The 19,262-nt window shown below is 41.1% G+C and overlaps 1 protein-coding gene across 3 annotated transcripts; it reads left to right on the top strand.

Moving 5' to 3' along the window:
- Positions 1-2,457: 2,457 nt before the first annotated feature.
- Positions 2,458-18,848, top strand: DDX3X (DEAD-box helicase 3 X-linked). 3 transcript variants are annotated; one of them, XM_029240410.1, is made up of 17 exons: positions 2,458-2,962; positions 5,887-5,944; positions 8,085-8,132; positions 9,900-10,032; positions 11,063-11,221; positions 11,305-11,404; positions 11,859-11,994; positions 13,103-13,188; positions 13,395-13,493; positions 13,603-13,763; positions 14,184-14,328; positions 14,411-14,555; positions 14,747-14,928; positions 15,021-15,138; positions 15,426-15,579; positions 15,841-15,980; positions 16,185-18,842. In XM_029240410.1, exons 1-17 carry the CDS (start codon positions 2,918-2,920, stop codon positions 16,262-16,264), a joined length of 1,989 nt encoding a protein of 662 aa, XP_029096243.1. In that variant the 5' UTR covers positions 2,458-2,917; the 3' UTR covers positions 16,265-18,842. The 3 variants fall into 3 exon arrangements, with proteins under 3 accessions (XP_029096243.1, XP_029096245.1, XP_029096244.1); XM_029240412.1 differs by having other exon boundaries at positions 2,825-2,962; positions 15,844-15,980; XM_029240411.1 differs by having other exon boundaries at positions 2,838-2,962; positions 8,088-8,132; positions 16,185-18,848.
- Positions 18,849-19,262: the final 414 nt, after the last annotated feature.

Raw genomic sequence — 19,262 nt, forward strand, 5'->3', positions numbered from 1 at the left:
TACAAATGACTGCTTAGTGGCATGTAAAGTCATTCGGAGCTCTGTGAAAGTTGGCTCATTTAGCTACTTCAAGTGCGCCCAACCTTTTTCAGAATGAATGTGTTTGAAGACAAAGCTTTATGTTACCCTGCTTCCTTTCCAAATTGATATTCCAATTATAACAAAATAACATAACACCCCGGTGGTTTGAACTTAGTAAGCCTATGAGCAGGGGGTAACTGAAAATAGGAAACGGCTATGTATTTTAATTTTTTTAGGTACTCCCATGGCAGTACCCTGTAAACCGGCTCTACTCAAAAGCAAAATAAAGCCCAGAACCTGGGTACTCGGTACATCCCATCGTTGCTATATGCAGTTTGAACTGTCAGAACTCACAGCTTTAGACTGTTTACCCTGGTCTATATGAAAAGGAAGCAAAACCAAGCAAAAACACGCCTCACCCGTACTCTGTAAGAATCCATGAATCTTAGGGCTGAAACGGATCTTAATGATCATTAAGCTTAATAGTTCTCAAGGGGGCACTGTGGAAATGTTTTTTTGGTTGTTGCCATGACTAGCAAGGGCTACGGGAAGTTAGTGAGCAGAGACCAGGCATACTAGATATTCTACAATCCTGGACAGTACCATACAGCGAAGAATTGACCCGCCAGATACTCACATTAAGTGAAAAACTAGTTCATCATTATATAAGCCTAGAACTAACACCATTTTACATATAAACAAAAGTATTTTTACCCAGTTTCGATATAAATACACTGAATTCTCTAGGAATGTAACTACTGTATCAACTGAGGGAAGACTATTGTGTTTTGTTTCAAACATTACCAAGAATTCGGCATTTTGGAAAATAAGGTCACCAATGGCAACGTTGCTTACGGTACTTGAGTTGTGAAAACACACTTTTTCAGTTTGCATTTGTGACTGCACTAGGGAGATATCATCATTTAGTGTCCTTGTGTGGGAGCATTCACATAAAATACATCGCTTTATTATAATTGCTTTTATTCTCCAGTTAGGTCCTGTTTTTTGAAAGTGTGTGTTGTTAAGTTTAGGTTATATTATCGATGATTTGTTATTTCAGTATAGTTAAAGGGTGCATTACAAAATATTCGTTATAAAAAGGAGTTGGGTCTCTCACAGGGTCATGTAGTCCAGCTCCTTTTATAGATGAGGAAATTGAGACCCAAAGCAGTTAAGCAACTTGCCCAGGACACAAGTGTTATATTATCTCCCTATCTCGTTAGAATTTCACTTTCAATTTTAAAAATTGGAAAGGGAGAGAAGTTACGTGGTAGATCACGTAATGAGAACTAGCTATCTGAATTCTGGCAGCAGCAGATCCTTTAAGGGATGGTGGAAAACTCTGTATATTATTTCTGTCAGGCTGAGGGTCCGAGGAGAGGGGGGAAAACGTTTTTAAGAACCACGTTTGTGAGGCCGCTCGCTTAAAGCCACGGATCCACTAGTCAACACTTCTTCTATTTAAGGTTCTGTAGCACCGAGGCTGGGACTAGGGGTCACTTCCTTAGGAGGGGATCAGAAGAAGGGGTTCCTCCGATGGCAAAAACCCATTTCCTCCCATTCCCCATCCACTGCGGTGGCCTGAGGGTCACCCCGAACCCAGGCCGATAATGCTGTAGACCTCCTTAGTCACGCCCAGATTGCGCCCAGCCACAAACACCCCCGACTCCCTAGGAGAGCCGTTCTCCATCCCCAGGGTCCTCTGGCTTTGAGGAAGGCAGCACCACGCCGGTGGCAATCGGCCCTGAGCCGCTGGACGGCCCCGCATGAGGAAACTACGGGCCTAATTGAGCGGTCGTACCGGCGGAGGGCTGGGGTCTCAGGAGGGTGAGCTACCACCCAGTCTAGTTCACCGCGTGACTGTCTCATTGTTTCCACACCGCGGGGGGCGGGGACGCGCGCGCCAGAGCGCTCTCGCTTGGGGGGGGCGCGGGGTCAACGAGGTGTAGAGAACCTGAGGGGCTCTGGCTTTCCTAGGCGGTGCCCCCGCTGCCTAGGCAACCGCGCGGTAAAGCGTCTCACCACCTGTGCGCGCCGCCAGCTCCCCTCCACTCCTCTCCCCGCTCCCCTGGTCACCATGCCGCCCTCTTCCCTCCTCCTTCCTCTTTTTTCCCCTCCTCCTCTTCCCCCTCTTCCCGCCTCCTCCCTCCCTCTTTTCCCTCTCCTCCCCCGATTCCGAGCACCCTATTTAAAACCAGTTTCCTGCTCCACAAAATGGCCTCCGCGTTCGACACCTGCAGTCACGTGACCCGCCGCCCCCTGGGCTTTGGGTCTGTCGGCCTAACTCCGATTCGGGGAGTCTGTCCGCGAAATCGCTAGGGCCAATTAGTTTGGAGAAATCTCACAACATCTCCAAGTCTGGGGGGCTGAGAGAGAAAGGAGAGAGCGCTCCCAAGAAACAATGGAACAGCGAACACTGGGGACGTTACGGAAAGAAAAGGGGAAAAGGCATGGATTAGATTTTAAGGTATCCCAGCTGGCGGAAAGCGGGAGGCGAGGAATTCTCGCGAGATCTCGAGACCTCCTAGACCTCGGCTAGGGTAATAGCGGAGGACAGGGGAAGTGGAACTCAAGCGAACTAGGACAGTATTTGGCGCTCTCAGTGCCAAGGTAGGACGACGAGCCGGGGACGCGACCGACTAGGAAATCCCGCGAGGTTGGGACTAAACGAGAGCGCAGTAGCTAGGCAGAAGTCGTAGCGGCGGCAGGAGTGTGGGTGTGAGAGGGAGGGCACACGTCTTACGTGCTGACGTAGCAGCCGTTCCAGCGGGTATATTAGATCCGTGGCCGCGCCGTGCGCCTTAGAGCCGCAGTTCTCCTGTGAGAGGGCCTTTGCGGTGAGCCAAACACATTAGCTCAGCAGCGGAAGACTCCGAGTTCTCGGTACTCTTCAGGGATGAGTCATGTGGCGGTGGAAAATGCGCTCGGGCTGGACCAGCAGGTGAGCCGCAGGGAGCCTACCAGGGTTGTTGCTGCATGAATTCCCTCCCCTGACCTAACATGGTTTGTGGCGCAGTGCTAGCTGGTATCCTCAGTTACCATTTGCTGGGTCCCTCGGGCTGGTGAGTGTGAATGCCCCAGGGCTGTGGGGGAACGGGAAGGTGACAGGAATGCTAGTTGTGGTTGTCGCTGGGGCCCCTACTTGGCTCGCGGTATTGTCCCCGGTCCGGGCACAATGGCGGCTTTTGTGTGTGCGTGCGCAGGCGGGCGGAGGGGGAGGGGGCGCGCGCTCTCGCGGAGGCGCGCACGCGCGAACCTCGACTGACTAGTGACCCATGGGTGGGTGGGGGGAGGGTGGCGCGGCGCGGCGCGGTGGTTCACGAATGGGGACCTTTCTGGTCCTGAGGGCTCCGGCTCTCGCGGCGTGCGCGGCTCGGATTCCGGTCAGAGAGCCGAGCGGGGTTGGCGTGTGTGTGTGTGTGTGTGTGTACGCGCGTGTGAGCGGGAGGAGGAACGCGGCCCTGGAATGTGGGAGGGGGCGGCGCGGGAGGTGGCCTTCGCGCGGGGGAATGGCGGCGGCCTCCTTTGTGTGGTGTCGGGTGGCTGGGCGGCGCTGCGGCCCACGAGCGGGAGAGGCCGGGCCGCCGAGGGCCCGGAAACGGGGATGGATGGGCATCTTGTTCCTCCCGGGCTTCCTTCCGCAGGTCTTTTTCGCTCCAGCCCGGCTTCCGCAGGCCGGGAGCCACGGCCCGTGAGGCCGCGTTTCCGGAGTGGAAAGTTTTGTGACGCAGATTAGGGGGGGAGGGGGGGAGGGAAGAATGGGCCGCTGCGTCGCGGTGGCGCCGGGCTCTGGAGTTCGTGGTTGAAGGCGGTGGGGAGACGTCAGGGAGGTTTGCGGCCGCCCCGCTTCACATGCTCACCATAGTCACTGTGTGGCGATTTAGCCCAGGGCCGCGCGTCGTTTTGGGGGGTGGGGGGGCGCCACGGAGTGTACGAGTGTCCTCAGGGTTAGGACACTTTGATGCGGGCGTTTGATTAGGGACTCGGCCAGGGGGAAAACACCCGGAATGTGGCTTGGGGAGAAATAAACAATTTTGTTGTTGACTTGTTGCTGCTTGTGGACTAAAATTTTGAAATAGGTCAGAGGCTCCGGGTCTGTCGTCTTACCCGGAACGCCCTCTTCTAAGGGTTTAGAGGTAGAGGAGGGGTTCTGGGCTGAGGTGGCAGGAAGTCTGCATCCCTCAGCAACAGTGGCACCGCGCTTCAGAGAAGCTCTTCAGTGCGATGTTTGTAGCCTTTAAGTAAACTTATGCCTACCACGAGCTCCGAAATTCTGAAATGAAGTCGAGTGACGCAAATGAATTGTCAATAGACTTTAATGTAGTCGTATGTAATAAGTTTTTAAGGACTTAACGACCTGTTTTGGGGGGGGAGCGTTTTTTCCATTAATGAATCAGTTTGAATCCTCCAAATTGCTGACGCGTCATGTTAAATGGAGCAGAGACATAAAAAATCTGTTATCAAGAGCATAGGCTGTTCCCAGTTTTAACATTTACCATGTAGGTAGTGCTGTATTTAAGATTCTAGGTAGGAATGAAATTTGTAATCGAAATAATTGGAAAAAGTATGCAGAGTCGTTAGAATTAAGCAGCAAGCTAATTCACAACTGAGAAAATTGCAATAACGTAATCCTAACAGTTTACAGTAGCATTTAGTGTTTGCCAAGTGTAAAATAACAAAACGTACGGCAACAAGTGCAAAAAGAAAGTTTGTTACTATTGTGCGTTAAAGTATCAGTCAATTGCTGAGATAACTAGTGCAGAGAAAACATGACAGCGTTTTTGCTGATAGAAATTAGGAAGTGAGCTGCCTTACCATAACTTTTTTTTTTTTCAAGGTTTAGCATCTGCTTCCAATTTTCAGTGCCTCCATTGATGATGCTTGCAATTTGGCAGTATAACCTTGAGCTTTTAACAGAGGACTTAAAACGTTATGGTATAGCGTATCACCTTTGCAAACAGGTGGCAATAGTGCTGTGACTGGGTACATTAAAAAAATGAAACTGCTTTCGGCACATACAGTTTTCCCCCTATTGCTTGTAAATAGTTTGTTATTGCAGAATGCGATGAAGATAGATCTCTTTTTTAGAATGTTGAGGCTTTGAGCTACCAGTGTAAAGGAACGGGTAGACGTGGAGATAAAGGCAGTAAAATGTGTCCTACGCATCAGGGACACTAAATGCCAGTTGTGCCATTTATGTCCGAAGTGTTCTGAACTTAACTGTGAAAGTGGGAGAACAAGTAGGTACCTACTTCATAGGTTTGTGCTTAGTAGTGCTCAGTAAGTGGTGGTTATATTAATTTTTGTTCTGAAGCGTGCTACCCTAATTTAAAATATTTGTGCAGTATTTAGGGATAAAGGAACTATGACATGGTCGATAAAATTTTTGTTCTGACATTTTTCAGGTGTGCTTTGTAGGTTTAAAATAATTCCAAGTAGAAAGTTGGTGGCATTGAAAACATTTGTCTCCAAATGTTTGGAGCTAAAATGAGTCCAATGACTATTTGACATTTTAAAATAATTTAAATTTCTTGAACTTTTACTATGGAAAACGTTACAGGGAAGATTCATTTTGAATGAATGAGTTAAATTTGGACCCAGTTTCTCCTGGATAGCACCACCATCTTGGTGTGGTACTTTCTGCAGTATATACAGTAGTACTGTAGTAAAGTATTTTGCATTTGCTTACAACTTAGTTGTCTTCGAAGCACATTCTCCGTCACATTCTCCTTAAGAGTTTCACATCCCCGGTGAGGCAGACAGGACAACTAGTGCTAGTAAATGCTAGAGAGCAAGACTAGTTTTGTCTTAGTGTAATATTTCTGCACATGGGCTGCTAACCAAAGTTTAATAACTCTTTTCTAGTTTGCTGGCCTAGACCTGAACTCTTCTGATAATCAGAGTGGAGGAAGTACCGCCAGCAGTAAGTAAAACATTTTATGGATTTACTGTGAATAATTAGGGCTTTTTAAAAAAAATTTATTTCATTGAAATACAGTTGATTTACAATGCTGTTACTTGAGTATTAGAGCTTTAATACCTTAATATTTAGTTGGATTTGTTTAAAATTTAAGAATTTCCCTGCCAGTCTTTACTGTGTAAAGAATTAGGTGGGTAGCATTGGGGGTGGTGGTTTTGTTTTGTTTTGGCCGCGCTGCGCAGCATGCAGGATCTTAGTTTCCTGACCAGGGGTGGAACCCATGCCTCTTGCAGTGGAAGTCCTGTGTTGTGGTCTTTTGATAACAAAACAGTAGTTTTCTTGAATGAAAACAATCATTAAGGACCTTATACAAAATACAAATTATCTCTAGAAGGGTTTGATTGTGTCCATTATGAATCCTGAGCCCAGCTTAAAGGTGATGGGAATGTGTATATCACTATTAGAGTGAATCTACCAGAATTAAACTGAATAAAGGGAACATTCACATTCATCAGCTACAGCTATCCCTTTCCCATGAAGAACATGAGACTTAATAATAGAACAAGGCTAGGGACTTCACTGGTGGCCCAGTGGTTGACTCCCTGCTCCCAGTGCAGGGGGCCTGGGTTCGATCCCTGGTCAGGGAACTAGATCCTGCATGCCACAACTAAAGATCCCGCATGCTGTAACTAAGACCTGGTGAGGCCAAATAAATATTTTTTAAAAAAATAATAGAACGAGGCCATAATGAATCTTGGGGTGGTGGTTAGGATTTTAAATGCTGAATTGTTGTATTCTGTTGAAAAGAAGTTAGATATAGAAGTTTTGTTTAATTTTTTTTTTCCTTAAAAGGGTTTCTTGGATACTTGGTAGAGATTAGTATTAAGGTGTATGGGATCTTGGTGGTTTATTATTGGCAATAGACCTGCTTCAGCTCACGTCTCTTCCCACCCTATTAACCAAAAAGAAAAAATGTGTACCGGCTGTATGTAAGGTCTGAAAGTACCATTTCTTCAAGCTCTCTTTGTTGCATAGTAAAGGGCATGTCTTCATTTTCAGGCAAGAAGGGCCTCACTGGGCACAGTTACTTGGTATTTGTTTTAAATTTCACTTTATTTGGCATGCTAAGAATCATTTAGGACTTAACCACTCTAATAGAGATCTTTAATAATTCAACCCAGAAGTGAAAAAGTTAAATTGCAGATTAAAGCAAGTTGACTTTACTTGGTGGGTATATACATTATTTGCTTTTGATTTTCATCCATTGTCTAGGCTGTATTCTTGTGCATACAGAAAAACAGTTGACTTTCCTTAAACTCTGCAGGTCTCGAATTAAAATTCAGTTCCTTGAAATCATTCTCCCTCTTGCAACTTTCCCATGTTACATATGTATTCTATGTCTTGGAACTTAACCAGGGTAGAAACAAAAAAGCCTTTTAGTGGCTAGTTACATGTTTATTACTTTTAGGTTGTTACAGTAACACTTTTGCTACATGTTAGGTAATTTATTGTTTGTTACGTTGTTGTAGTAATACTTAACGTTGTAACTCTTTTGTTAGTTTGTAACAATTCTCTGAAATCATAGCAGGCCTTTTAAAATATTGTATTAAATTAACCACTAGTGACAAGTTAAATTTATGTATTTGTAGATTTCAACTATTAGGTTCAAAGTCAAACCTGTTCTCCTTTCCCTTTTAAAATTCTACTTATTAAAGCAATAACCCATTTAAAATAAAAGTAAATTTGTTTTTATTTATTTATTTTTTTTTTTTGCGGTACGCGGACCTCCCACTGCCGCGGCCTCTCCCGATGCAGAGCACAGGCTCCGGAAGCGCAGGTCCAGCGGCCATGGCTCACGTGCCTAGCCGCTCCGCAGCATGTGGGATCCTCCCGGACCAGGGCATGAACCCGTGTCCCCTGCACCGGCAGACAGACTCTCAACCACTGCGCCACCAGGGAAGCCTTAAAAGTAGATTGTTTTTTTCCCCACTTCTCAATTTCCAACTACATAGTCAGACTGGAGGACTATAGATTTTAAAATTTTCTTTCCAGGACTGTTTTTTAATAGCGCAAATTTTGGCCAGAAAGCTTTAACTTAAAGTTTTATGGAATATGAAGTTTTAACTTTGTTAATTTCTTTTAGAAGGGCGCTATATTCCTCCTCACTTAAGGAACAGAGAAGCTACTAAAGGTAAGTCCTTTGAACAACTTGGTATACTTAATTCATGCTGCATTTAGAAGTTGGAGCCTAGGGAAAATGAGACCCTAGAGAAGTCTGTAAACGTTGTGCTCCTCCTGCTACTGGCAGAACTGTTTCAGATATTAGGGTTTACTCATTTTGGAAAAACTCATCTAATGTCAGACAGTGGAAAACTGCATTTCCTATGTCAAACTCTTCTGAGGCCAAGGGCATGGTTTTGTACAATTTCACTAGTCTTGTGCTTAACCTGTGTTTGTAATCATTCACAGCATGATTTCAATTTGAAAAAGGTGATTGGGCACCCATTACTGTGTAAACCAAACTGCTGCATAGTGATGAAACCCAGTTATTTCTGTCTTGCAGAGGTGCCAAAATGAAGATGGGGTTATTGGGGAATAGTTAACAAGCATTGGGCATGCTCCCAATAGATGGGAGTGATTCTCTGGCTTCATCTCTTTGCCTTAACTGCTTCATTTGAAAGGTCTTATCTAAAAGGTATCACAACAGCTGGTCTTTTCCCATTAACTTTGTAAATAAGTGACAGAGAACTAGTAGATGGCTCATATTATGGGACAGTTGTTTGGGTGCTGTGTATTCCATAAAATAGGTGATCTGAGATTTGGAGGAAAAGGGGAAGGTCAGGAAAACAAGGTCAAGAACAGGGAAGATACTGGATAAAGAAGGCAGGATTGGAAGGGTGGAGAGTCCACAGAAGCACATGGTTTGCTGTCGTTTCTCCATATCCATATGCAGTCCGTGTTAGCTTCACTGTCCCTGGCAATACATGGAATATAAAATCTGTATTATAATTTCTTAGCTATCATATCATTGTTTTTATTTACTGTAGAGTCTTAATCGTCATGGGTTCTCATTCCTTAGAATGCACTAGCTGAAATTGACTTCCATGTATATTTAGTGCTTTTCTCCCTTTGTTGCAATGACAGGAATCAAAGCAGGGAGAGAGGCGGTATGATATAGGAGTTAGAGCTGAAAGAGATCTTAGAAATGTAATTCAGCTCTTTATTGGTAGCCAAGACTGTTGATCACCTGGCTGGTAGAGGCAGGAGGTGGAAGGAAAGTAACTTAACTTACAAACTATATCTCTGACTGTTTAATAAAGTGTCACTGAAGCTAGTTAAACCCTCTACTTGTCTTTAAACCGTCTATCTGTTGGGATAATTTACACCTTTGTCATCCCCTCTTACTGAATGTTTATAGCTGTACCCTAGGAACCTGTCTACACTGAGTTGTGTAGGGATGAGGATTTTCCTTTTTTCTATTATATTCCTAATTCTCATCTGGTAGTATGTACTTCATGAGAACAGGGCACTGTTCTTAAAACTTTTTACTATTGAAACTAAGAAATACTGTATTAAACCAAGTGAACTGACATTCTTAATGTTTTAAATGAATGTCACTTCTAAGAGACATTGAAATAATGGTAACTCCTAGTAAACTCACTTATAAAATGAATGGAAGTTAAATTGTGATGGTTATGTAACAATACCATAAAAGTTGTGTTACAGGCAAAGCTGTTGACCTTTTAGAAGTGGTATTCATTCAGAACATTTTCAGACTGTCAATTGCTTTGTTTAGTGCACAGTATATTCTAGTGCCGTGGTAGGAATATTTCCATTGTCCCTCTGGTCCAGAGATGGGATAGTCAGTGGAGGGCTTCAGATTCGGAAGCATGTTTTAAAGTATTGTCATTTTCTAAATAATATAATAAAATGGGTTTGCGTTTTTTTTCTTTTGAAGGATTCTATGATAAAGACAGTTCAGGGTGGAGTTCTAGTAAAGATAAGGATGCATACAGCAGTTTTGGTTGCCGTAGTGATTCAAGAGGGAAGTCTAGTTTCTTCAGTGATCGCGGAAGTGGATCAAGGGGAAGGTGAGTGATTTCTTATTTTCTTGCCTTTTTTACGTGTACAATACAGCAATTTAGAAATTGGTCTTTAATTTGTACTCTGACCATTAAGCATGATATTTTTCCCCTTAGTAGACCACCTACTTGGATGTTAAGTATTGTCTGTTTAATCGTATTTATGTATTTTTTTAACTGTAAGAGGTCTACTAAATTGAACTTGTTATTCAAGAATTAGATTAGAAGAACTTTCCTTTTGGCATAATGAAATCAGTTATTTTTATATTTCTCTAGTTTTACATATTCTACTTAAAAGAGTTTTAGTGAATGGCCTAATTTGGTTGACATTTTCATGGATATTCTATATGACAATTTTTAAACACCTTATATTTTTGATTACACAAGTGTGGTGAACTGACCTCATGCGCCTAATAGCTGTGGTTAGTCCTCTGTGTCCTGATTTTTCGAAAACAGGCCTAAAACTAAAAACATCTTAATTCAGGTAAGGATTATTTTCTACCTTTCTATCCAAAGTTTGTCACACAGGTGAATTGTCCTTTAAGTAGCATCCTGATATAACTGGGACAATTGATATTTGGTGTGATACTTTCCTCTTTTCCCTACCACTAGAAATATTTGGATGAGAATATTTAAAGGTATAAGTTATATGCTGGTTTCATGTGTATAAGACTGATTCTCCCCGCCCGCCCCCCCCGCCCCTCCCAAGCGTAGTTTGTTTTTATTGAACTATAGTTGGTTTACAATACTCTGTTAGTTTCAGGTATAAAGACGTGATTCAATTTCAACATGTATGAGGCCTGTGTAGGCTGTGTAATAAGAATAAGGAAGAATACTGAATTTAGAAAATAAAGTTATGTAAATGATACAATCTGGTTAGAGGACCTTATTTGTCAAATAAGAGTAAGCCTGAACTGGATTGTTGACATCCTTGAAATCAGCCATAATGAACTTCTCTTCAGGCACAGTTCTAGAGTAGTGGTAGGAATCTGATAATGGTTAAATGATAAGATTCTGATTAATTGGTTGTGCTGTTCAGGTTTGATGATCGTGGACGAGGTGACTATGACAGCATTGGCAGCCGTGGTGAAAGAGGTGGCTTTGGAAAATATGAACGTGGTGGAAACAGTCGCTGGTGTGACAAATCAGATGAAGATGATTGGTCAAAACCACTCCCGCCAAGTGAACGCTTGGAACAGTAAGTTTTTGAAATGTATGTTAATTGTGATGAAGCCTTATTGGCTAGTATAACAAATAAACTTACCGATCTTCTGATTTCAGAGAACTTTTTTCTGGAGGCAACACCGGGATTAACTTTGAAAAATACGATGACATTCCAGTTGAGGCAACAGGCAACAACTGTCCTCCACACATTGAAAGTGTAAGTAATTTTGCTTGACAGCAAAATACTTCAAGACAGAGGGAAGTATAAGTATTTTCACAGCACATCAAGATGAGATGGGCTTCCTAAAGGCCTATATAGACCATGCCTGCGTTGTGTTAACAATCTTTTAAAGTTACTCTAAAAGCCTGCCTCATTGGTTTGTGGAAAGGGGGAGATTGAGTTCAATGTTACCATTACTAATATTTGAAATAGAAAATGGGTCAGACATGGGAGGAACTGAAAACTTTTCCAGTGTAGGTTTAACTTAGGGGGTGTTGTTGTTTTTTTTCCCCCTCCCCCTCAAAGTGTAACATGATAACTTTTATTTAAAGCAGCTGTAAACTAAAGTACAAGTTGGTTGATAGGGTTTTTTCCCCCATTGTATTTGTATAAAGCAAAATGGCTCCAGGTCGTATTTCTACCTATTTAACCCTGATGTATTTCTTGACAGTTCAGTGATCTTGAGATGGGAGAAATTATTATGGGAAACATTGAGCTTACTCGCTACACTCGTCCAACTCCAGTGCAAAAGCATGCTATTCCTATTATCAAAGAGAAGAGAGACTTGATGGCTTGTGCCCAAACAGGTAAGCAGACTTGATAAAGTAAAAAGTTGTCCAGAATACCTTAACTCTGCTTGCTCTCGTAAAACCAATACCAAAAAAATATGCATGGAGTATCTAAGTTTCACGAGGAAGCTTGAGTCCTGTTTGTAGCCTGACTGGTATACTTTGATATAGATAAGGAGTAGCTGGATGGTATCTCTCTTGTCTTAGCCCTTTGGATCCTGTGTTACCTCTAGTGTTTCCATTAGGGTGTCTTGGGGATAGCCTATAGAAAGTCATGACCCTGATATTGGTGCAACAGGGATAGGTTACTGTGATTGCAGTGGTGGGAAAGTTAGCACTATATAACATTATTGTATCTGGGATAAGAAGGATAAGAATAGCTTGTGATCCATGGGAATGTGGCCAAGGGAAGGGTCCTTAACCTCCCATCTTTGGGGAATGGGGATAGTTACAGCCTATCAGTTGAGAACAGGCTTTATTATATCTGTGTGAGTTTGGCCAGTTTGAAAGAGAGATAAGATTCTCCCAATAAAAATATATGGCACTTGAATAATTTGATATCTTTCTTTCCCTATGGAAGAGTGAGAATGTCATCCTTTATACATTATCAGTATGTACAGTACCTACAAGGAAGTGTTAGAAATTGAAATTGACACCAGTTTTGAGACAGAATTCCTGCTCTCTTTGCACAGATGCGAAGAAGTGAATACTAACCAGTACATTGTGAGTGACCAGAGTTTGGTATACATTTTCTGTAAATGAACAAAATATTTTCTTGGATTATGGACCATGTGGTCTCTGCAACTATTCAGCTCTGCTGTTCTGTGAAGGCAGCCATAGATGATATGTAAAATTATTGGTCACAGGTATATTCCAGTAAAGCTTTATTTACAAGGATATAGGTTGGACCTTAGTTTGTTAACTCCTGTTACAGATTGATCAAAGTCGTCACTTGGTATTTTTTAAATTAGCTATTAATTTTTAGAAAATTAATTTGGGAATAAAGTAAAATTGCTAATTAATTGTTAAGTTGTTGGGCAGTTAAAAAAAGTCATCTACCAATATATATTCAAAAATAATAAGCAGGTTTTTCTGTGGTTAAATGAATATGCTTTCTTTTAAACAGGGTCTGGAAAAACTGCAGCATTTCTCTTGCCCATCTTGAGTCAGATTTATTCTGATGGTCCAGGCGAGGCTTTGAGGGCCATGAAGGTAAATATTTCTGTATAAAATGGGAAATGATTGTAGAACCTTGTAGGTAGCTGTTGAGAAAGCTTTCTAAATGACAGTAAGACTTGTATTCTAACCTATATAATTAGAAAGTTTTTACGTATAATCAGTGAATTACAGAAGGGAATTATGTGTAATGGACCTTTAAAAAAGAATGTTAAGAGTTTAACTTATAAATAATTTCTTAGGAAAATGGAAGATATGGGCGCCGCAAACAATACCCAATCTCCTTGGTGTTAGCACCAACTAGAGAATTGGCTGTACAGATCTATGAGGAAGCCAGGAAAGTAAGTATGCATTTCAGAGATTATCGGCTTTCTCATTGATTCTGATGCAGTGTTTTATGACCACGTAAAAATCTTGGCCTTAAAGTTGATAAAATTTCTTTGCTTACAGTTTTCATACCGATCTAGAGTTCGTCCTTGCGTGGTTTATGGTGGTGCTGATATTGGTCAGCAAATTCGAGACTTAGAACGTGGATGTCACTTGTTAGTAGCCACCCCAGGACGTCTAGTGGATATGATGGAAAGAGGGAAGATTGGATTAGACTTCTGCAAGTATGTTAATTTTTAAATGTGTGGAATACATTAATTTTAAAAATTACTGGCGATTAGTTTTCTGGAACTTGTCCATAAATTTTAAGATGGAGAAGAGATTTATTTTAGTCTTCCAGCTTTTCCAAAAAGTTTGCTCTTTGTAATTTTAATGTTGAAAAATCAGTGACATTTTAGTAGTCTGAGAATGACCAGACTTTGGGACCAGAGTCAAGTATAAGAGCTAATTTGGGTGTGTACTATCTTGGACCATTTATTTAGTGGCAAAGATCCTGTGCTGTGTCTCACGTACATGGGTCAAATTGTGTGGTGTGAGGAATTTAACTACCTGAATGAGTAATTAATTGTGCTTATAGAAACAGCTATATTAAAACTATCTTTTCTCCTCTAATTCTAAACTGGATTTTTTTTTTTTCATGGCAGATACTTGGTGTTAGATGAAGCTGATCGGATGTTGGATATGGGGTTTGAGCCTCAAATACGTAGAATCGTTGAACAAGATACTATGCCACCAAAGGGAGTTCGCCACACTATGATGTTTAGTGCTACCTTCCCGAAGGAAATACAGGTATTGTTTGATGCTGCAAATCTTATTTACTTAGGAATTTGTTTATCTCAGTAGATAATAAAATATTTTTTTTTTCTTTCAGATGCTTGCTCGTGATTTCTTGGATGAGTATATCTTTCTGGCCGTAGGAAGAGTTGGCTCTACCTCTGAGAACATCACACAGAAAGTAGTCTGGGTGGAAGAGTCAGACAAACGGTCATTTCTGCTTGACCTTCTAAATGCAACAGGTATAATTTTAGCATCACTCTGGTGGCTTAGGTAATAAATCCCATTTGGATCACCTTTATTGCTTTTCCTCCTCATCCAAAACATTCTCTTGAAAACGGTCTATTTTAATTGCCTCTATTTGCAAGTTTACTAAGTGCAAAGAGAACCAAGCCACTCTTAGTGACAGAAACCTTGTAATATTTTACTTTAGGCAAAGATTCACTGACCTTAGTGTTTGTGGAGACCAAAAAGGGTGCAGATTCTCTAGAGGATTTCTTGTACCATGAAGGATATGCCTGTACAAGTATCCATGGAGACCGATCTCAGAGAGATAGAGAAGAGGCTCTTCACCAGTTCCGCTCAGGAAAAAGCCCGATTCTAGTGGCTACAGCAGTATGTATAATATAATCTTATTTTCAAGGTCGCCATGTTCAACTATTTGCTTTCTTTTAAATGGACCATATGTAACAGAAGTTATTTTCTAGGTAGCAGCAAGAGGACTGGACATTTCAAATGTGAAACATGTTATCAATTTTGATTTGCCCAGTGATATTGAAGAATATGTACATCGCATTGGCCGTACAGGACGTGTAGGAAACCTTGGTAAGTGTGTGATTACTTGATGGTGTGGTGGTTTCTGGTTTTCAGTGTGATTCTTGCAGCAAAGAACTTTCAGGATCTTATTAGAAGAACTCTTCAAGGAATGCGATTAAGATATATCTTAGCAGAAGTGGCAGGAAAAGTCAGGGTTTGTTCAAAGAACTTTGAGTTGGTTAAATAGCAAATAGTTACTTCTTTTTTTAGTATTCTACTTAATACTCTAGTATGAAAGTAATACTGTGCTACTTTATGGAAGACCTTAATTTATGTACTTTTGGGAACTGTTTTAGGCCTTGCCACCTCATTCTTTAATGAGAGGAACGTAAATATTACCAAGGATTTGTTGGATCTTCTTGTTGAAGCTAAACAAGAAGTGCCATCTTGGTTAGAAAACATGGCTTATGAACATCACTACAAGGGTAGCAGTCGTGGACGATCCAAAAGGTGAGTTACAGATGGTGTATAATGATGGGGATGGGTGCTATGTCCAAGGTTAACTTTTCAAGGTTGTTTAAGTGACATTAAGTTGATGTGAGCCTTTTCATAGCTAAGGCCTTTTAAAAATCACTATTAGGGAAGATAGGGCTGGATGGAATTGTTTGAATTGGAAAATCAGAAATTGGTCATTGGGAAATTTTAACAAGATTTGGGTTATGTGGTCGAAATTTCATCTTTATGTGAACCTAACACATTTTGTCCTTGTAGTAGTAGATTCAGTGGAGGATTTGGTGCCAGAGACTATCGACAGAGTAGTGGTGCCAGCAGTTCCAGCTTCAGCAGCAGCCGTGCCAGCAGCAGCCGTAGTGGTGGAGGCGGCCATGGCAGCAGCAGAGGGTTTGGTGGAGGTAATGTTTATTTTTCACCTCATATCTTTGGGAAGGGTTTTTTTTCTTTTCCATCTTTTTCAAAGCATAATTAAAAATATTGGGGAAGTTCGGCCCTGTAGATTGCTTTCTATAATTTTACATCAAAATACTTAAAAAAGGGAAAGATTGTATTAAACAGTGGATGACTTAATTAATTTTTCTCTTTTTTAAATCTTTCATTAGGTGGCTATGGAGGCTTTTACAACAGTGATGGATATGGAGGAAATTATAACTCCCAGGGGGTTGACTGGTGGGGTAACTGAACCTGCTTTGCAGTAGGTCACCCTGCCAAACAAGCTAATATGGAAACCACATGTAACTTAGCCAGACTATACCTTGTGTAGCTTCAAGAACTCGCAGTACATTACCAGCTGTGATTCTCCACTGAAATTTTTTTTTTAAGGGAGCTCAAGGTCACATGAAGAGTTGAAAGGAACAATCAGCAGCCCTGTTCAGAAGGTGGTTTGAAGACTTCATTGCTGTAGTTTGGATTAACTCCCCTCCCAACCCCCATCCCAAACTGCATTTATAATTTTGTGACTGAGGATCATTTGTTTGTTAATGTACTGTGCCTTTAACTTTAGACAACTTTTTATTTTGATGTCCTGTTGGCTCAGTAATGCTCAAGATACCAATTGTTTTGACAAAATAAATTTACTGAACTTGGGCTAAAATCAAACCTTGGCACACAGGTGTGATACAACTTAACAGGAATCATCGATTCATCCATAAATATTATAAGGAAAAAACTTATGCGGTAGCCTGCATTAGGGCTTTTTGATACTTGCAGATTGGGGGAAAACAAACAACAAACGTCTTGAAGCATATTAATGGAATTAGTTTCTAATGTGGCAAACTGTATTAAGTTAAAGTTCTGATTTGCTCACTCTATCCTGGATAGGTATTTAGAACCTGATAGTCTTTAAACAAGCCATTCCAGTCATGATGAGGTGATGTATGAATACATGCATACATTCAAAGCACTGTTTTCAAAGTTAATGCAAGTAAATACAGCAATTCCTCTTTCAATGTTTAGGCAGATCATTAATTATGAGCTAGCCAGATGTGGGCATACTATTACAGGGAAAGTATAAAGGTCTGATAACTTGAGATAGGTTTTTAGGAGAATTCATCTACTTAGACTTTATAAATGCCTGCCATAAGTGAAATTGAAATGGTAGAATGGCTGACCACAGCAATGACCAGCCCTCATTTAGGGCCCTGGATGATTTTTGGTCTAATAACGCATGCTAGTGTTGATGTTTTTTGGTCAAGAGGGTATGAACAGGAAGAATTAATGCAGCAGGCTTTATTTTAAACGCCGATTTACATTACTCTGTTCAAGCTGCGTTGAGATGTTAAACTGGCTTACTATAGACTTTGTAAAAATGGCTCCAGAAGAGTAACAAACTGAAATCTTTGAGATCACACAGGTTGGAAATATGTACATAACTGCACAAGGTGTCAATTCTGCTATACAGTGCAGTTTTAGTCAGTTTTAGTTGCATAGGTTTCCATTGTATTTATAGTCTGTTTATGCTAAATCTGGCCAAAGATGAGCATTGTCCACCACTAAAATGCCTCTGCCACTTTGAATTCTGTGCTAATTTTGTGGCCAGAATGCGGTGATCAAAACGCTCAATCTTTTTACAGTGGCATAGGAAGATGGCAAAAATTTCCTAAAGTGCAATAGATTTTCAAGTGTATTGTGCCTTGTTCTAAAACTTTTATTAAGTAGGTGCACTTGACAGTATTGAGGTCATTTGTTATGGTGCTATTTCAATTAGTCTAGGTTTAGGCCCTTGTACATTTTGCCCATAACTTTTTACAAAGTACTTCTTTTATTGCACATTCAGAGAATTTTATATATATGTCTTGTGTGCGTGTCCTTAAACTTCCAATCTTATTTTGTCTCTTGGAGATTGTTGAACGCAGCTTGTCTAGGAAGGGGATGGGACTAGATTCTAAAATTTATTTGGGACCATGGGAATGATAGTTGGGAAGAAAACTATTTGCACACGACAGATTTCTAGATACTTTTTGCTGCTAGTTTTATGTAATATTTATTGAACATTTTGACAAATATTTATTTTTGTAAGCCTAAAAGTGATTCTTTGAAAGTTTAAAGAAACTTGACCAAAAGACAGTACAAAAACACTGGCACTTGAATGTTGAATGTCACCGTATGCGTGAAATTATATATTTCGGGGTAGTGTGAGCTTTTAATGTTAAGTCATAATAAACTCTTAAGTCAAATTAAGCAGACCCGGCATTGGCAGTGTAGCCATAACTTTCTGATGTTAGTAAAAAATAAAATTGGCGACTTTAAATTAAATCATGCCAAGGTTTTGATACACTTGTCTTAAGATATTAATGAAACACTTCAAAACACTGATACGAAGTGTCCAGATTCTCAGATATTGTGTGAGTTTTGTTTCGTTGTGTGTATTTTTTTTTTTTCAGTGAATGTCTGGCTCATTGCAATCCTCAAACATGTGGTTATCTTTGTTGTATTGGCATAATCAGTGACTTGTACATTCAGCGTTAACATTTGAGCAAGTTTTATCAGCAAGCAATATTTTCAGTTAATAAATAAGGTTTCAAAAATCACATAAGAGTGGATTTAAACTTGCTGAATGTGAAGATTGAACCTCAAGTCACTGTAGCTTTAGTAATTGCTTATTGTATTAGTTTAGATGCTAGCACTGCATGTGCTGTGCATATTCTGATTTTATTAAAATAAAAAGTTGAACTGCACAGTCTCCTTTGTTGTTGTCAATTGTGGTTTATTATTAGAGGTGAAAATAAAGTTGTGCTCTTGCCTGAAGAGTTGTAAGATGTAATTTTTTGGGTTGCCATCCAGTGCTGATTTTTTTTTTTTTTTTTTTTTTTTTTTGCGGTACGCGGGCCTCTCACTGCTGCGGCCTCTCCCGTTGCGGAGCACAGGCTCCGGACGCGCAGGCTCAGCGGCCATGGCTCACGGGCCCAGCCGCTCTGCGGCATGTGGGATCTTCCCGGAGCGGGGCATGAACCCGTGTCCCCTGCATCGGCAGGTGGACTCTCAACCACTGCGCCACCAGGGAAGCCCCCAGTGCTGATTTTGAAGTGCCTCTTGGATACAGAATTACTCTGGTGCAATTTTAATAAATGATGAAGATGGTGTGTGTTTGGAGTACAGTGGAAAAAGGCTTTTTGTAGTAGAAATCTAAAAGGTCCTCACTGATTATAGTTTGAAATTTATGGGGGGGGATCTGTTCTTGG

This window comes from Monodon monoceros, unplaced genomic scaffold (genome assembly GCF_005190385.1).
Source record: "Monodon monoceros isolate NGI ecotype Baffin Bay Population unplaced genomic scaffold, NGI_Narwhal_1 Super_Scaffold_22, whole genome shotgun sequence".
Classification (NCBI taxonomy): domain Eukaryota; kingdom Metazoa; phylum Chordata; class Mammalia; order Artiodactyla; family Monodontidae; genus Monodon; species Monodon monoceros.